This window comes from Dipodomys merriami, unplaced genomic scaffold (genome assembly GCF_024711535.1).
Source record: "Dipodomys merriami isolate MVZ:Mamm:240054 unplaced genomic scaffold, mDipMer1.0.p SCAF_24, whole genome shotgun sequence".
Classification (NCBI taxonomy): Eukaryota; Metazoa; Chordata; class Mammalia; order Rodentia; family Heteromyidae; genus Dipodomys; species Dipodomys merriami.
In genome coordinates this window covers 17,055,150-17,071,886 of record NW_027203826.1, presented here as the reverse complement: position 1 = coordinate 17,071,886, position 16,737 = coordinate 17,055,150, and the positions used below count along the sequence as shown (strand labels likewise).

Sequence of the window (16,737 nt, the reverse complement as noted above, 5' to 3'; positions counted from 1 at the left end):
GGAACAGTGGCCGCTTACCAGCCGCACTCACTTACTACACAGGCATGCACAACAGCAGTGATCTGTCTAAGGAGTTAGAGCTATGCTAGATAGTGCAGCCAGGACCAGTATTAGAGGTGGAGATCTGGACTTCCTTCCAGAACTGATTCTGAGGATCCGTGTGCTGATGTCTTCTGCATTCTGATGGTCCCTGGCTGAGGATGATTTGTCTTGGGATATTTTGCCTTTACAAAAGTGCAAAAGTGATCGAAATGTACCTCTCAGTTTGCATTTTGATCTTTTCCCACATGAGGGATGGATGCTATGACATTCTCTTGCAGTTCAAGCAATGGTCTTGGGCTGTGGTCTCAGTCAGTTTCATGGTCAGAAGGGCAAGCAAGGTAGCCAGCACTGGAGGGCTAGGCTGCTAAACTATGCTGTCCAGTAGCTTGGGTGTCTACAATGACAACTTTGGGTATTTTAAACTTCAGATGGGTTTATCAGGACAGAATGTGGGATTTTGAGGCAAGCAGCCTCTGTACATGATTCTATTTCCCATGCCTCAGGTCATCTCAACACCAGCTATAGGAAGGACTTTTCCCCCATGAAGCTCAGCTTGGATGTCACTGTAGCTTGATCCTTTTTTTTCCCTAGAAAAGGACCAACTGGTCAGCTAGTCCTTACAGCTGTACAAAGTGACTGGCGGTGCGTAATGATGGCACTGAAGATCCCACAGTGCATGCAAGAATATTTTGCAGATCAATAGCGCCATAGTTTAGAGACTCCTTTAGTATCTGGCTAAATGCTGGTCAAGTTCCCAAAGCAAAGTCTCATCTTCCCAGATTAGGAGAAGTGGCATGAGCCCTGAGCCTCCTGGAGGGCGGAGATGGGGGCCACATGTCCCCAGGGACCTAAGGCGGCCATGAATTCTATTTTTACTTCTAGTCCTGAGCAACCCTGGGAACACTTGACTTCTCATGCCTGAGAAAATAAAGCAAGGGGACTTCTACTACCCACTCAGGAATTCTTCTAAATAAAGACACCCGTAATATTTGCAAGAGCTGTAGTTTTTTAAATCTTCTGGTATGTGTTTGGGGGAGGGGAGGGTTGTTTAGAGAAAGGACATGAACTTGCTAAGTCAAAGCCAGCTACGTTTTCTCCTTTTTGGTAATACAGACGTTGTCCTTCTATGGAAAGCTTTACTTAGATTCCTGCTTTGAGCTGTTCTTTGAGTGAGAAGGGGCAGATTGTTACCATGCTGTCCTCACTCTCTCTGAGTGACAACCGAGTTCAGGGTTGAGAACTATTAATCTATTAATAGCAACGAGAGAAGAGAGAGAGAGTGTATGTAAAAGAGAGAAACCTGAAAACCTAGCACGGTTACAGCAGCTGCTGCCAGGAGACTGAACCCATGAGTTTGGGTTTGTTAGTGTAATGCTAAGCAAATAGAACATGCAGATTATTCTGGATACTTTTATAGATCCGCACACTCGTCCTGTCTCTCTGCAGAAAGACCAATGGGCTCACAGTTTTGTTTGTTTGTTTGAGGGTTTTTTTTTTTGCATGCATTTTGAAGCCTAGGAGTAATAAAAACATATTGCTTCAGGTAACTAATGACTCCATGAGGAGTCTGAACCATCTGAATCTCTTTGCTATTTATTTGTTTGTTTATTTATTTAAATAGTGTTGGGGATCAAATCCTTGGCCTTGCAAATACTAAGTGATTTACCAGTGAACTATATCTCCAGTCCACATGATCTTTTCCTTCCTTCCTTCCTTCCTTCCTTCCTTCCTTCCTTCCTTCCTTCCTTCTTTCTTTCTTTTTTTCTTCCTTTCTTTCTTTTTCCTTCCTTCCTTCCTTCCTTCCTTCCTTCCTTCCTTCCTTCCTTCCTTCCTTCCTTCCTTCCTACCTTTCTTCCTTCCTTCCTTCCTTCCTTTCTTTCTTTCTTTCTTTCTTTCTTTCTTTCTTTCTTTCTTTCTTTCTTTCTTTCTTTCTTTCTTTCTTTCTTTCTTTCTTTGTTATATATTTAGTGGTTCAGTATTGGGGCCTGAACTCAAGGCTTCTCACTCTTGCTTAGCTTTTTCACTCAAGGTTGGTGCTCTTATCCACTTGTGCCATACATCTACTTCTGGCTTTTTGGTGATCAATTGGAGATGAGTCTCTCAGACTTTTCTTTTCCAGCTGGCTTTGATGGGGATCCTCAGATCTCAGCCTTCTGAGTAGCTAGGATTATAGGCATGAGCCACAAACATCTGGCTCTGAGTCTTTTCTTTCTTTTTTTGTGCCAGTCCTGGGCTTGAACTCAGGGCCTGAGCTCTGTCTCTGAGCTTCTTTTTACTAAAGGCTAGTGCTCTAACACTTGAACCACAGTGCCACTTCTGAGTAGTTTACTGAAGAGTCTTACAGACTTCCCTGCTCAGGCTGGCTTTGAACCTTGATCCTCAGATCTCACCTCCGGGCCCCAGATCTCTGAGTCTTTTCTTTTTTTTTTTTTTTTTTGTTGGTCGTGGAGCTTGAACCCTGGGCACTGTCCCTCAGCTCTTCAGCTCAAGGCGAGCGCTCTACCACTTGAGCTACAGCGCCACTTCCAGTTTTCTGGTGGTTTATTGGAGATAGGAGTCTCAGGGTCTCTCCTGCCCGGGCTGGCTTTGAACCGTGATCCTCAGATCTCAGCCTCCTGAGTAGCTAGGATTACAGGCGTGAGCCACCAGCGCCCGGCTCTGAGTCTTTTCTTAAGGAGGGAAAAAAATCTGAGTCCTCAGGCCCAAGAGTCACAATGACTTTCATAAGAATCCACAAGGGTCACAGCCCATGGTGCCTAGTAGCCCTCCTTCCCAGCCTAGCCCTGTCCTCACCTCACAGGCAAACAACTTGAACTGCAGCCCCAGGATCTTGTAGTCAATCAGCTGGTTCCCACGAAGCTGAGTGAAGGCTTCTTTAAGATCTTTAATAGCTAAGTCGTATCTGCAGACAGAAAATAAAGCAGTCTAAGTATGGAGAAAAAGATGCAGAATAGACAATTTCTTGCTTCTCCTATCCCTATTTCACAGGAGGAAGCAGCCTTGCAGATTTCTTTCAGCTTGCTCTGGTGGTTCACCCACCCTGGGTGCAAGGATTCTGCAGACATAGTGACTCATAGGTCCCAGAGGGCTCTGGGCTGGGATGGTCACCGGGATTTTCTTCTCTATAGATGGTATACCGTTCCCATCTTTCTAAAACAACAACAACAACCTGGTTTGGCCTTCAGATCCCGCCTTTATACTCTTTTAAGAGCTCTAAGCAAAGCCACACCTGCCCATGCCTCTATCTGCCAAGTCTCAGAGCTGATTCAGAGCATTCTTTCTCCTGATTTCCCCCCCACCCCACCCCCAAGGTCAGGCCTGCCTAGCACAGCTGCAATGGCCCCTCCTCAAGCTGCTTACAACATCCTCCCCCCCCCCACTGCTTTATCCTAAGACTTTATTTACTTATTTATTCACTTATTTTTGGTGCTAGTCCTGGGGCTTGAACTCAGAGCCTAGGCTCTGTCTCTGAGCTTTTGTGCCCAAGGCTAGTATTCTACCACTTCAGCCATAGCTCTATTTCTGGATATTTTTTTTGTAGTTTATTGGACATAATAGTCTCCCAGACTTCCCTGCCTGGCTGGCTTTGAACCATGATCCTCAAATCTCAGCCTCACGAGTGGCTAGGATTATAGGTACCATAGGATTATAGCCACCATTGTCCAGCTGAAGACGTTTTGTTTGTTTGGTTTTTATTGTCAAGTTGATGTACAGAGGGGTTTCGGTTACATAAGTAAGTAACAAGTACACTTCTTGTCAAACTTGTTGAAGATTTTTTGTTTCTTAAGGTAAACCCTAAGTTTATTTGAAAGTGAAGGGGAGGCCTTGAAAGGACTATGGAGAGAGGGGCAGGGAACAAAGAGGACTCATCCTGGGACTTTTTTTTTTTTTGGTCGTGGGGTTTGAATTCTGGGCCTGGGCACTGTCCCTGAGCTTTTCAGTTCAAGGCTAGTGCTCTACCACTTGAGCCACAGTGCCACTTCCGGTTTTCTGGTAGTTAATTGGAGATAAGAGTCTCACAGACTTTCTTGCCTGGGCTGGCTATGAACCACAGTCCTCAGATCTCAGCCTCCTGAATAGCTAGGATTACAGGCGTGAGCCACCAGTACCAGGCTTTCATCCTGGGACGTCCTTGAGTCCAATTTAGCTCTTAGTTTGTGGCCTCACCATCTCCTTTCCCACCCTGCCTCTTCCTCATGCTTTGGAAAAGGGGATGAAGCTAGTCTGTATTTTTAAGGCTGCTTTTGGTATGGCATGTACTTTGCTGCTGGTGTACTGACTAGCTCAAGCTATATTTTAGGGCTGATGACCTGGAATTTCACCTAGAATGGGGACCCCCCCACACACATCATGGATGCAGGGCTGTGGGCAGGACTTAAGATTCACATCCAGAGGAAGCCCTGACCTTCAGAGGCCCCGATAGAAGAGGACCACTGCTAGATTACAGTGAGTGGGGACAGCAACACCAGCCCAGCCCACCTGTCCCTCCACTAAGCCCCTGGCACACAGGAACCCATCTTGGCTATTAGGTTGTGTCTCCCACTTGGGCAGCTGGGCTGAAAGCTCCTAGGCCACTGCCACCTAGAGCTGGCAAGGATCTTTAAGGGGTAGTGTGGTTGAGGGAGGGCTCCTGAGGGCAGGGACAGGAGCCAGGAACCAGGCCTCACTATTGGTGGATCCTTGAATCATCACCCTGTCATCTAGAACTGTGTTGTCTGCAGATGATCTACAAAGAATCTATAAAGGAGGAACTAGCTTCTGTGTGGTTCCAGCTCCAATTTGAGTCTTGGCTTTGCCACTCATGTCCGGTGAGGAAAGTCAAGTTACTTCACTGTTTCCTCATCTTTAGTAACAATGGCAATTCTGGGCTGGGAATGTGGCTTTATCGTAGTAGCCTTGCATGCACGAAGCCCTGGGTTTGATTCCTCAGTACCACATAAGCAGAAAAAACCAGAAGTGGTACTGTGGCTCAAGTGGTAAAGTGCTAGCCTTGAGCAAAAAAAAAAGCTCAGGGACAGCATTCAGGCCCTGAGTTCAATCCCTACAACTGACATACACACACAAACAAAAAACAAACAAGCAAACAAAAAGAATGGCGATTCTCACAGGGATGTTGTAAACACTATATGCAAAAAAGGTCCCTGACACATTTGTTCCTAATTTTTTTTTCAGTTCTAAATTCTACCAATTGTAGAATGCTTACCTAGCAAGTGTGAGACTCTGAGTTCAAAACCTCAGTACAACATGTTTAACCCATGTGCCAATCATCTGCCATAGCATTATTTAAAACTCTACACTGTATTAGCTATTTTCATGAGATTAAAAACACAGTGTAGACTCTGGGACTGAGATAAGGAGACTTAGAGCTGACCAGAGGGGCTGGTTGGCCTAAGAGAGAGCCCAAGGGTGTTAGAGGAAGAGATGGAGCTGCCATCCCTACTGGATGAACGTGTGTGTGTATGTGTGTGTGTGTCACTTGAACTCAGGCCTTGTGCTCTTGCTAAGATTGCATGCTCACAGCTGGTGCTTTACCACTTGAGCTGCACCTCCAGGCTGGCATTTTGCTAGTTAATTGCAGAGGGAGTCTTTCAGATTGGAACCTTTTATCATCCAGATCTCAGATCCTTAGTAGCTAGATTTATAGGCATGAGCTACTGGTTCCCTCTCACAAAGCAGCTCACAAACAGTGTCAGTGGTGGCTAGAGGGGCAACGGGAGAAGAAAGAGAGTCTGGGTTTGAAACAGGAGCATCGCTCTCTCCAATATCCTTGCTGCTAACAGAGATAGTTATAAAATGCGTGAAAGCATGGGTGCCCTTCCTTAGGAAGCAATGGGTATTTCAAAGTCATCGCCACACATCTTTCACATGACCCCGAGTCGTGGGAAGGGAGAGATAGCACGAAGGCATCATCGGTGCATCCTTCCAAGCTGTTTCTCTGAGCTGATGAGGGGGCAGGTGGTGGCGCAGGTGTCCTGTTCCCTGAGCAGCTACAATTTCCATGGCAGGTCTCAGAGGGCACGCTAAAGTGTCATCAGCATTAACTTACAAATGGGCCTTCCTCCCTGCTGAGCAGGCGAAGCAGATGGATTTCAGCTGTGAAGAGACATGCCTGGGTCTACCTGGACCTGCAGGAGCCCAGCAAACCTCACCTTGTAATTCTCCCCTCCTAGAGATGTCCCTAGCGTGACAGAGAAAGAACTGACAGACTATTCTGAGTGCTTGCTCTGAGTGACAAGACAAAAAAAAACCCCAAACAAACTAGCTTTTGTGCTCAAGGCTAGTGCTCTAGTACTTTGAGCCACAGCTCCATTGTCAGCTTTTTGGTGGTTAGTTGGGGATGAGAGTCTCACCAAGCCTGGGCCTCATTCCTGTAATCCTAGCTACTTAGGAGGCTGAGATCTGAGGATTGCGGTTCAAAACCAGCCATGGCAGAATGTCTATGTGACACTTATTTCCCATTAACTACCAAAAAAGTCAGCAGTGGAGCTGTGGCTCAGTGGTAGAGTAATAGCCTTGAGTACAAACAGGTTAGGAACAGAGCTTAGACCCTGAGTTCAAGCCCCAGTTGCAACACACACACACACACACACACACACACACACACACACACACACACACACACACACACACACACACACACACACACACACACACACACACACACTATCTCACGGACTTAGCCTGCCTGGGTCGGTTTTGAATTGCAATCATCAGATCTTGGCCTCCAGAGTAGCTAGGATTACAGGCCTGAGCCACTGTTTTCTAACTCTAATGTCCCATTTTAAACATGTCTTTGAATGCATCCTCCCTCTCTATTCTTGGTCTCTCTTCTCTCTTCTCCCCCCCCCCCCCCCCCCGTGCATCCACAGGGTGTAGGTGGCCATGCTTTGACACACAGCTCTGTTTCCTGCTGTACAGGTCTGAATAGGCTCAATATGAAAAGTCCAAAATAGAGCTCAGCCCTATGTGTGGTGCAGTGGGCGGTGGGTACAGGCCTGCCTCCCTCTAGCTCCTCTTCAAATTCCTCTTCCATGTGAAAGCCTCCTGTGGAGTCAGCAGGAGCACCTGCTCCCCACAGGCTCTGAGGGTTCTGTCTCTCTCCCTCCACACACCCATACTCAGTAATACCCTATTGTGCAGTGCCAGCCCTTGTGGCCCCAGGCTGGGGCTTCCCACCATGGCTTCGCAGCATGACAAGGTTCCTCATCCAACCTCTTTTGTAACAGGCCTTAGAAAGGTTTCTTAGTAACCACAGAAGTTCCTGCTGCTCTCCTGCTACCAATGTAGCTACCACGTAGCCCAGATCTCTGTAGTTCACACACCCATAGCTAACATATCAAGAATCTTTGGGATACTGTAGTACACTTCTGACAGGGGTTTTGATTCCACCCTTTCTCATCTGGAGCTCAGCAGGAAGGACTGACTGCAGGTCTCCTTTTTTTTTTTTGTCGGTTGTGGGTTTTGACCTTTCAGCCTGGGCGCTGTCCCTCAGCTCTTCAGCTCAAAGTTAGAGCCCTACCACTTGAGCCACAGCGCCACTTCCAGTTTTCTGAGTTTTTAATTGGAGATAAGAATCTCACAGACTTTCCCACCCAGGCTGGCTTTGAACTGTGATCCTCAGATCTCAGCCTCCTGAGTAGCTAGGATTTTAGGCGTGAGCCACCGGCGCCCGGCTCAGGTCTCCTTTCTACATAACATCTGAAGGGGGCTACCACTTTTTACGAACAACTTTGGGTTGACAAGTATAGGGCCAGAGAGGGGAGACAGCATGGCCAGGATAACATAAGACACCACCTGCCTCTTGGGAAATGCGCTTGGACTTTGTTCTGCTGGAACTTCTAGATGACAGGAAAGCGATGCCATGACCTGAGATGGCTGGGGAGAGAGTGACCTTATCACTCTAAAACAAGTCCTTCTGCAATCAAACATGGTTCTTAACCACTCAGTAAGGAATCATTGCTCGAGGCACTAATTTAAATACAGCACTCACAGAGGACTTGCCCAGTCCTGCCTTGTGTCATAGCTAACTAGTTAGTTGGTGACTTGTTTCCTCCTTTTAATCTATGAGTCTCTTGATGTAGAGACTTGCTCACTTTCATTGAATTAATTCAACGAGCATGTATTAAAGAACCCCTATCTCAGTACTAAAATACCTGTAGGGGTGTAGAGATTTCTTAAGAAATTTACAGAATGGCTGGGCCTGGGTGGCTCATGCCTGTAATCCTTGCTACTCAGGAGGCTGAGATCTGAAGATCATGGTTCGAATCTAGCCTGGGAAGGAAAGCTCAAGAAACTCAGCCTTGGATCTTATGCTAACTCCCTCAAGATCTCAACCTTTCAGGCTTAGGAACTTGCAAGCATTTGCATGTGAAACTTCCTTCTGGAAACAGCTCCTCTTGCTGTGGGTTGTCTTTTTGATAGACTACGAGAGATACTTAAAGAGACAGTCTTAGAGTCTGCCTTTTGAGATTTAACACAGATTGGGGGATTTGTGCTTGACCTTCTTAGATATTCTTGGGTGCTGGGGTTTGGAGTCAGCATCTTATTGGCCAGGAAAGAGTTTTATCACTTGAGCCATGCCTCAGTCCTGTCTTTATTTTTTTAGATAGGGTTTTGTGCTTTTACCCAGATAGGCCTTGTCATGCCCTGATCCTACCTCTGTGTCCTGTATAGCTAAGATTCAGTTGTGTACCACCATGCCCAAGCCTGTTTTATTTTTAATAACTTGTCTCAAATCTCTATATCCCTGCTTGCTGAGACTCTAGGCGTGAGCCACACACTGGTGTCTCTGCATATTCTATAACATACGGAGTTGGAGGAAGGAGGGAACGAGAGGATGTTAAGTGACACAGGTGCACAGAGCCAAGGAGACAGACAACTCTGTTTCTCCTTTCAACCCTGGATTCTGTCTGCACAGTGTTCTTGGGTTGTACTTTTTTTTCTCCCCTTCTGGGAAGATTTTGCTTTTTAAGCCTTTAGGTAATTGGCAAAACGCTACATCTTTGAAGTATTCCAAGCTCCTTGTGGTTGCCCCTAGTAACAGCTGACCACGTGGGCTTTGCAGGCTGCATTTCTACCAGGGTCCTAGGATTAGTGCCTTCCAAAGTGGCGTGGGACCAGAGCCTAGCCCCTCCCCAGAGTATCCTCTGCATCCTTCCAGATGCCACACCACCACCCTATCTCCTCACCCACACTCACACCACTGGGCCCGTTTCACTACTTGGAAGAATTTCCTTAGCCTGAGCCCAGTTTCTCCTTGGTGCTTGTAAGCAATGAGAGATTGTCTATAAAGGGTCCATGTGCTGTCTCCCAACTCACTTGAAATTCACACGGAGAATGTTTTTTTTTTCCTCTGTTGTTTATTTATTTGTTCTTTGGCATCTGGGTGGGGGGAGTGGGAATTGAGATTAACATTGATTTATATTTATCTTTCCACTCAGGGTTCCATGAGTGTTTGAAGAAAATCATCCCGCTATTCAGAAAGGTTTACCAAAAATACCTAAGGCCAAAGTATTGATCTAGTCTGCACACTACAGATCGATGGCCTTCTGGTCTCTCTTCTATGAAAACAAATGGAATTGTGCTGGGTTTTTTTTTTGGGGGGGGGGGGTCCGGTCGTGGGGCCTGAACTCTGGGCCTGGGCACTGTCCCTCAGTTCTTCAGCTCAAGGCTAGCGCTCTACCACTTGAGCCACAGCACCACTTCCAGCTTTTATCTTTTTGCTTATGTGGTGCTGAGGAATCGAACCCAGGGCCTCAGGCATGCAAGGCAAGCGCTCCACCACTGAGCCACCTTCCCAGCCCCAGTTGTGCTGTTTTTTAACCACCCCCACACCTGTTTTTAAGATATCTACTGTAAACTTTTAAAATGTTAATATGTATGTAACATACATCTGTATTAATTGACAAGATATATTGTTAATGGTTTGTATTCTCATTTTTGTGGCTGAATTATACTCATTCAGTGTTGGAAACCTATTAACTAGGATGAAGCCCAATTTTCATGGGGTTTCATGAAACTCTTCATCTGGGAGAGATCATTGCTTCCCAGGTGTAAGGTACTGTGGACAACCCCACCAGAGACACTTGAAGTGTGGGGCAGGAGCGGTGGAGGTTTCTACCACTTGTGAGTATAGCTCCGATACTCTGGGGCAGGCCCGCCTTCCCTCCTGGTAGACCCTCCCCTGCTTGCGCTCCTGAGGCCCTGCCAGGGTTGGGCTAGTCAGGCACTGTGCACACCAGGCCCAGCATCCCTGAGACCCTCGCCTAGGCTCTTCAGCCTTCTCCAGTGTGGGCAGCACTGGGCCACTTACTTCTCCATCTTGAGGTAGAGCATCCCTCGCTGGAAATAAGCTACTGCCAAGTGCTTGTCCCGGTTAATGCTCCTGGTAAAAGCCTGCAGAGAGAAAAGTCCAGATGCGGCCAGTGAGCGAGGAGTTGAAAAGAGGTGAGATAAGTCCCAGGGAGAGTCAAAAAGGGGCCTGGGAATGATCCAGCTCTTCAAGGTGATGGAATAGAAATCTGGAGCATAGTCACTCGGCATCAGAACTCTGTATCTATCTCTAGGAACCTCAGTTTTCTCCTCTGTAAAATGGGAACATTCCTAGTTGTCTTTCAAGATTATTGGTAGGATCAAATTAATAAATTAAATGGCAAATAAGATGATTTATGATATAAATTTAAGATATCAATATGATATAAATAACAAGAATATTTATATTATCTATATTGTATAACTAAGAATACATATTATGTGTATATACGTATACACACACTTATACATACATGCTATATATTATATATACACAAGTCATATAGTATATATATATGTATATGTTATATAATATATATTATACACACATATACATACACTATATATATTAACATATACACACACACACACGTATATATATATATATATATATATATATATATATATATATATATATATATATAGTAAGGGCAGGTAAACAAGAGCAAGAGAGAATGTCAGGTCAGCAGAATAGAGCAAGAAGGAATCTAGTCAGGAGCCAGCGGAGCCAGTGAGCTGGGAGCATGTGGTGGTGGTGGCGGTCACAGCCTGGCTCAGGATCCCACGTCCAGGCCAAGGCCAGAGCCAAGAGGCTGGGCTGGGAGAGCTGCACCCTGACTAATCACCTCCTTTGCCCAACAAGACAATGTGCGCTTTGTCTCTACCACCTCTCAGAACACAGAGCTGACGCTGTTGCTGGCCCCCAGCTGCTCTCCTGCTCCCCCTAGGGGGGCGGGGCCAGCGCTGCCTGCTGCCACCACCCTCCGGTCCCCTTGACCGGCCCCTCTGCAGCGTGAGACCTGCTTGTCCCATGTCACAGCATTGCAAGCCCTTGTCTCCTGGCAGGAGGATGTGACTGGGGCTTGTTTACCTGTTGCTCACAAGATGACTGTGGGGTACACGGGCTCTTTAGGGTGCTGGGAGAACTCAATTGCCAAGACTTCTCCAAAAAATCAAAAGCTTTCAGAGAGCAATGTGAAGCTACAATGTACTGTACTTTAATAGTTGATGTCTCTTCATGCTCATGATACTTAAAGCCCTGTGGTGCTGAAAGCCAGGAGTTTATGTAGCTTGTTTAATTAATACTGAAAATCCAGAGGGGGGGGGAGAGAGAGAGAGACAGAGACAGAGACAGAGACACAGAGAGAGACAGAGAGAGAGACAGAGACACAGAGAGAGACAGAGAGAGAGAGAGAGAGAGAAGTGGGGGGAGCTCAAGCTGGGATTTGATCATGGTTCCTCTGCTTCCAAACTCTATGCCCTCTCTACCTTATGATGGATCCCCAAAAAGGAGTTGTTAGAATGCTCTATCTCTTACTAGGACTATTTAAATAAGAAAAAAAATCTCACTATGCTTTCTTCCCAACAGCCTCAGAAGCCTTGAAAGAAAGCCCTGCATAATAGATCAGAATTATCACTTGAGTGGAAACCTATTTTTTCCTATGTGGCCTTTCCTCAATCTCTTGGGCAGGCAAAGCTGATGCCTGTGAAATTCTTAGAAAGTCGTAAGTGGGCAAGGTAGAAAGACAGAGAAGCTGGGTCCAACAAGAGTTGGTAGGAGGAAGCACAAGTAGAGGAGTCTTCATGAAGGTGTTAAGAAATGACTTGCACTGAGAAATGGAATCAGCATGACCCTCACCACTGCTACTCATGGGAACTAGCAGAGATTTTTGCCATGGTGGCTGCCAGGCCCGTCTGCAGACCCAGGCCTGTCCATCAGGACCTTAGCTGGGACCTTTGTTCTGGTAACCTCCTCTTCCCCAATCAGACGAGGTTGCTCGAGTGGAGTGGGATTGAGAGAGGGGCTCAGAGGAAGTGAGGAGTCCCCCCACCCCACTCACCTTCTCCGCCTCTGGCATCTTTCCCAGGATTGTGTGCATGCAGCCAATGTTGAAGCAAATTCGCGAGTGAGGATCCTGGACGGTGCTGAAGGCTTCCAGGGCCCCCTTCCAGTCCTTTTTGTCAGCTGCCAGCACCCCTTCATTCCAGAGGCTGATGGCCTCCACCAGGGACATGGTCAGATGACGCCAGGGGACTGAGAGCTGGTGGGGGGAGGGGGCAGGGAGGCCAGGCAGGGAGCAGGTGTGTCTCCCACAGTAGGGTGGCCCCAGAGCCCTGCGTCTCCACACTTGTAGGCTGGTGTTCCAAGTGGGGGTCAAGTCTCTTTCAGGGTGACTTATTAGTGTTGCAAGGGTGTCAGGAAATGTCCCCACCTTCCAGGAACTGACGCAGAAGCTACCCTGAGAGAAAAGTAGAGGCTGGAGGGCGGGGTGAGGAGGTGGGGTGAGAAGAGGGAGGAAGTACATCAGAAGTGCAGCCACGGTTCAGTTCCCTAAAGCGCTTGGTTCTGCCCCCTGCTCCACCTCTCCTTCTCCCGGCCCAACCCCACTTCGTGGCAGCTTCCAGCCAAGGTAACCCTGGTAAGTCTGAGTGTCTCCTTGTTTCTACACCTTTGCCAAAGGGAACTGGATGAGAGGAGAATTCAACGGATTCCTTATTTTCTTTCTGTCTCATTGGCTGTCATAATATGATCCAGGCTGACCTGGAACTTGTGATCTTCCTGCCTCAGTCTCCCGAGTGCTTGGATCACAGGCAGGCACCACTATGCTAGTTTTTATCTTGAGCAAAACTGAGCAAAGAACACATTTCTGAGACAGTAGAATGGTCTTGGGGGTCCATCAAAGTCGGAGATAACCGTAATGAACACACAGCAGTTTAGAAGGGACAAATGCCCAGATCCAGAGCCCCACATGACAGTAAACACAGCTCCTGTAAAGAGAGGAGAGTCTAGTTCTGGCTTATTAAAAAGAAAGAAAGAAAAACAGGATTTTCCAACACAGATTTAGATGTCTTGCTGCATGAGAAAAGCGAAAGACGGGACACCTTCACTGAGAAACAATTTTGAGTAGTGATTCTACAGAACTCCTGACTTAGTTGGGTGCAGGTGGCTCATGCTTGCAATTATAGCTACTCAGGAGGCTGAGATCTGAGGATTATGGTTCAAAGCCAGCCCGGGCAGGAAAGTCTGTGAGATTCTTGTCTCCAATTAATCACCAAAAAGGCCAGAAGTGGAGCTGTGGCTCAAGTACTAGAGCACCAGCCTTAAGCAAAAAAGAAGCTCAAAGACAGTACCCAGGCCCTAAGTCCAAGCAAAACATCCCCCCCACTCCCACCCCATCTTCCTGGAAAGTACAATAGGTGCTTATGAGAGTGAAATACTTTAACTCACAGTTTATTGCACCTGAGAGAACTCAGGAGTCTATCTACATGACTTGTGGGACGGAAGGCTGAGAATTGAAGACATATATGTGTGGCCTTACATAGAGACCCTTCCTCGTGTTTGCAAGGCCTTTCCACCTTCTTTGCTGGCAAACTCCTCCTCATCCTTCAAGGCCCATCCTGCAAATGATACTTATGTCACTACGTCTATGACATGTAGCTCCATTCTTCAGGTAATAAACTCCTCTCCCACCTCCTGCTTTGTACCACCTCTTCTCAAATATTGATTGCAGGTTATTTCTTGGGGCCCCTTAAAAGTTGAGACCGTACCTTCTCATTTTAAAAGCCACAGCCCCCACACCAACATTAACAATATGCTCCCTAACACACCGCCCTGCACTCCACAGTCCTGCAGTAGTTAGTTGTACCCCTCACCCTTCCCCCTTTTTTTCTCACTTGCCTCTGCATCGCTCACTAGCACCTCCTATTGGCCATTCTTCATATCTACACCTTCAGAACTACCTTGCACTGCCAACAAAGGCTGCTCCTTCTCCACGGTAACCCTTAGCAGGGGGTTAACATGGCAGTCCCCCTGGCATTGCCCTGAAGTAGCCAGGATGATGTTTTCAAACCCCATTTGGAGCATTGCTCCTGGGGCAGTCTGTAGTTTTCCAAACCCCACTCATGTGAGGTTCTCCTGAAGCTTTCTTGCTGGCTCTGCTCATCTCTCGTCCTCTGCTTCTGTCCCAGCCCACTGGTCTCCTTCTGTCCCACTCAGCATTGAGCCAGGCCTGGTCCTTCTGCTACATTGGCTGGGCGCTTTCACTTCCCCCCCAGTGACATTTCCTGATCTGTGACTTGCTCTCCATGACCCTCTCCCCCGATGTGTGTGTCACAATTTATAACTGTCACCTGTGCTTCCCTCCCTCTCTCACCATTGCTCCCACTGGTCCTGAGTGGCCTTTCTAGCCACCCTTCATTTCCTTCCTCCTTCTGTTGAACTCTCGTTCTATTCCAGTCCCTAGGCTCCCCAAGGCCAGTGCTTCCAGGGCTTAAGCCTCCAACATTAACCCAGGGAAAGGGAGTGGGGCTCTGATTGGTGCAGGGAACAAACATGAGACATCAGTAGAAGACTTTTGAGGAGTTTTGGAAGATTATTTTTTCCCTTCACTGATATAGAAAGTCCCCTGAATAGAGGCAGTTGTAGCCTGGTGCCATGACTTTCCCTCCTCCTCTTCCTCTTCCTCCTCCTCCTGCTCCTCCTCTTCCTGCTCCTCCTCCTGCTGCTCCTCCTCCTCCTCTTTTTTCTCCTCCTCTTCCTCTTCCTCCTCCTCCTCCTTCTTCCCTCTTCTTTCCCTTCCTCTTTATCTTCCTCCCCTTCCCCCTCCTCTTCCTCTTCTTCCTCTTCCTTCTCCTCCATCCTTTCCCTTTCCCTTTCCCTTTCTCTCCTCCTCCCCTCTCTTCCTCTCTTTTTCTTTTGGTGTTGGTCCTGGGGCTTGAACTCTGGGCTTTTTTTTGCTCAAGGCTAATGCTTTACCACTTGAGGCACAATTCTGATTCTGGCTTTTTGCTGCTAAATTACAAATAAGAGTCTCACAGATATTCCTGCCTGGGTTGACTTCAAACTGTGATCCGTAGATCTCAGCCTCCTGAGTAGCTAGAATCACAGGCCTGAGCCACTGGTACCCAACCCTCCTCTTCTTTATACTTCTCCCCTTTCTCCTTTACTAGTGTTTCAACTCTCGGGGCCTCACACTTGCTAGATAGGTGTTCTGCCTTGCCTCCAGTCTCTTTTTGATTTTTAATTACTTTACGTACAGGTCTCCCACTTATGCCTGGGCTTGCCCAGACTTCAATCCACTCATCTATCCTTCCTGTGTAGCAGAGGTGACATCTATGCAGCACTGCGCCAAGCCTTTGGTTGAGATGGAGGGGATCTTTCCAATTTTTTTTCTTGGGATGGCCTTGATCCCAAATCCTCCTGATCTCTGCCACCTGACTAGCTATGATTATAGGTGGGTGCCATTGCACCCAGCCTCTCATCCTTTTTGAGAAGATGGATGAGGAAAGCTTCATATGCAAATATCAGTGATATATTCAGGAAAGATATTTCTTAGATAAGATAATCCAACCAATTCAGACATTAAACAGTTTAGGTAGCTAAATACTATGTCTATAATATGTTCCTCCTATTAATGTCACTATTTTTTTGGTCTTCTTCTGGTAATGAGACTTTAACGCATGTCTTCATGCTCTCTCAGCTTGCTTGCCTTGAGCAGTTGGTACTCTATCACTGAAGCCATACCTCTAGCCCATTACTTTTCCTGATTTTTAAACATATTATTCTATTGTTATTATTAAGATATTGTACAGAAGGGTTACCATTTCATAAGCCGGGTAATGAGTACAACTTCTTCTGGCCAATACTGCCCTTCCTTTCCTGTCCTCCAGTTTTCTCCTGTTCCTGCCCCCAAGTTGCATAGTTAATTTTCCACATAGTGATACTGAATATCCTGACTGCGTTTGTTCTCCCTTCCTCCTTCCATTTCTATACTCTCTCCCACTTTCTTTGCGACCACTAAAAAGACCAAAACAAAACAAAAACAATCCCAAACCCAAAGCAAAACCAAAACTAAAACAACAAAAATAAACCCCAGCTGGACAGGTACCCATGGCTGATGCCTGTAATCCTAGCTCAGGAAGCTGAGACCTGAGGATCATGATTCAAAGCCCTGTTAGGCAGGAAAGGCTGTGAAAGTCTTATCTCCACCAAAAACTGGAAGTAGAGCTGTGACTCATCATGGTAGAGCACTAGCCTTGAGCAAAAAATGCTCAGGGACAGTGCCCAGGCCCTGAAGCCCCACAATTGACAAACAAACAAACAGATAAATAAATGAATAAATAACTAAATCCCATGTTTCCATTTATTGGAATTCATTTTGATAA

General features: G+C 46.8%; 1 protein-coding gene across 1 annotated transcript in view; it reads right to left on the bottom strand.

Annotated features, from left to right (window-relative positions):
- The window catches only part of Ncf2 (neutrophil cytosolic factor 2), a 30,279-nt gene extending 17,521 nt beyond the window's left edge, over nucleotides 1–12,758 (bottom strand). Inside the window, exons 1-3 of the mRNA XM_070034285.1 lie at nucleotides 12,414–12,758; nucleotides 10,355–10,437; nucleotides 2,836–2,944 (exon numbers count right to left, since the gene is read on the bottom strand). Of these exons, the coding sequence (XP_069890386.1) occupies nucleotides 2,836–2,944; nucleotides 10,355–10,437; nucleotides 12,414–12,587 (366 nt within the window). The 5' untranslated portion in view covers nucleotides 12,588–12,758. The remainder of the gene's footprint in view (nucleotides 1–2,835; nucleotides 2,945–10,354; nucleotides 10,438–12,413) is intronic.
- Nucleotides 12,759–16,737: the final 3,979 nt, after the last annotated feature.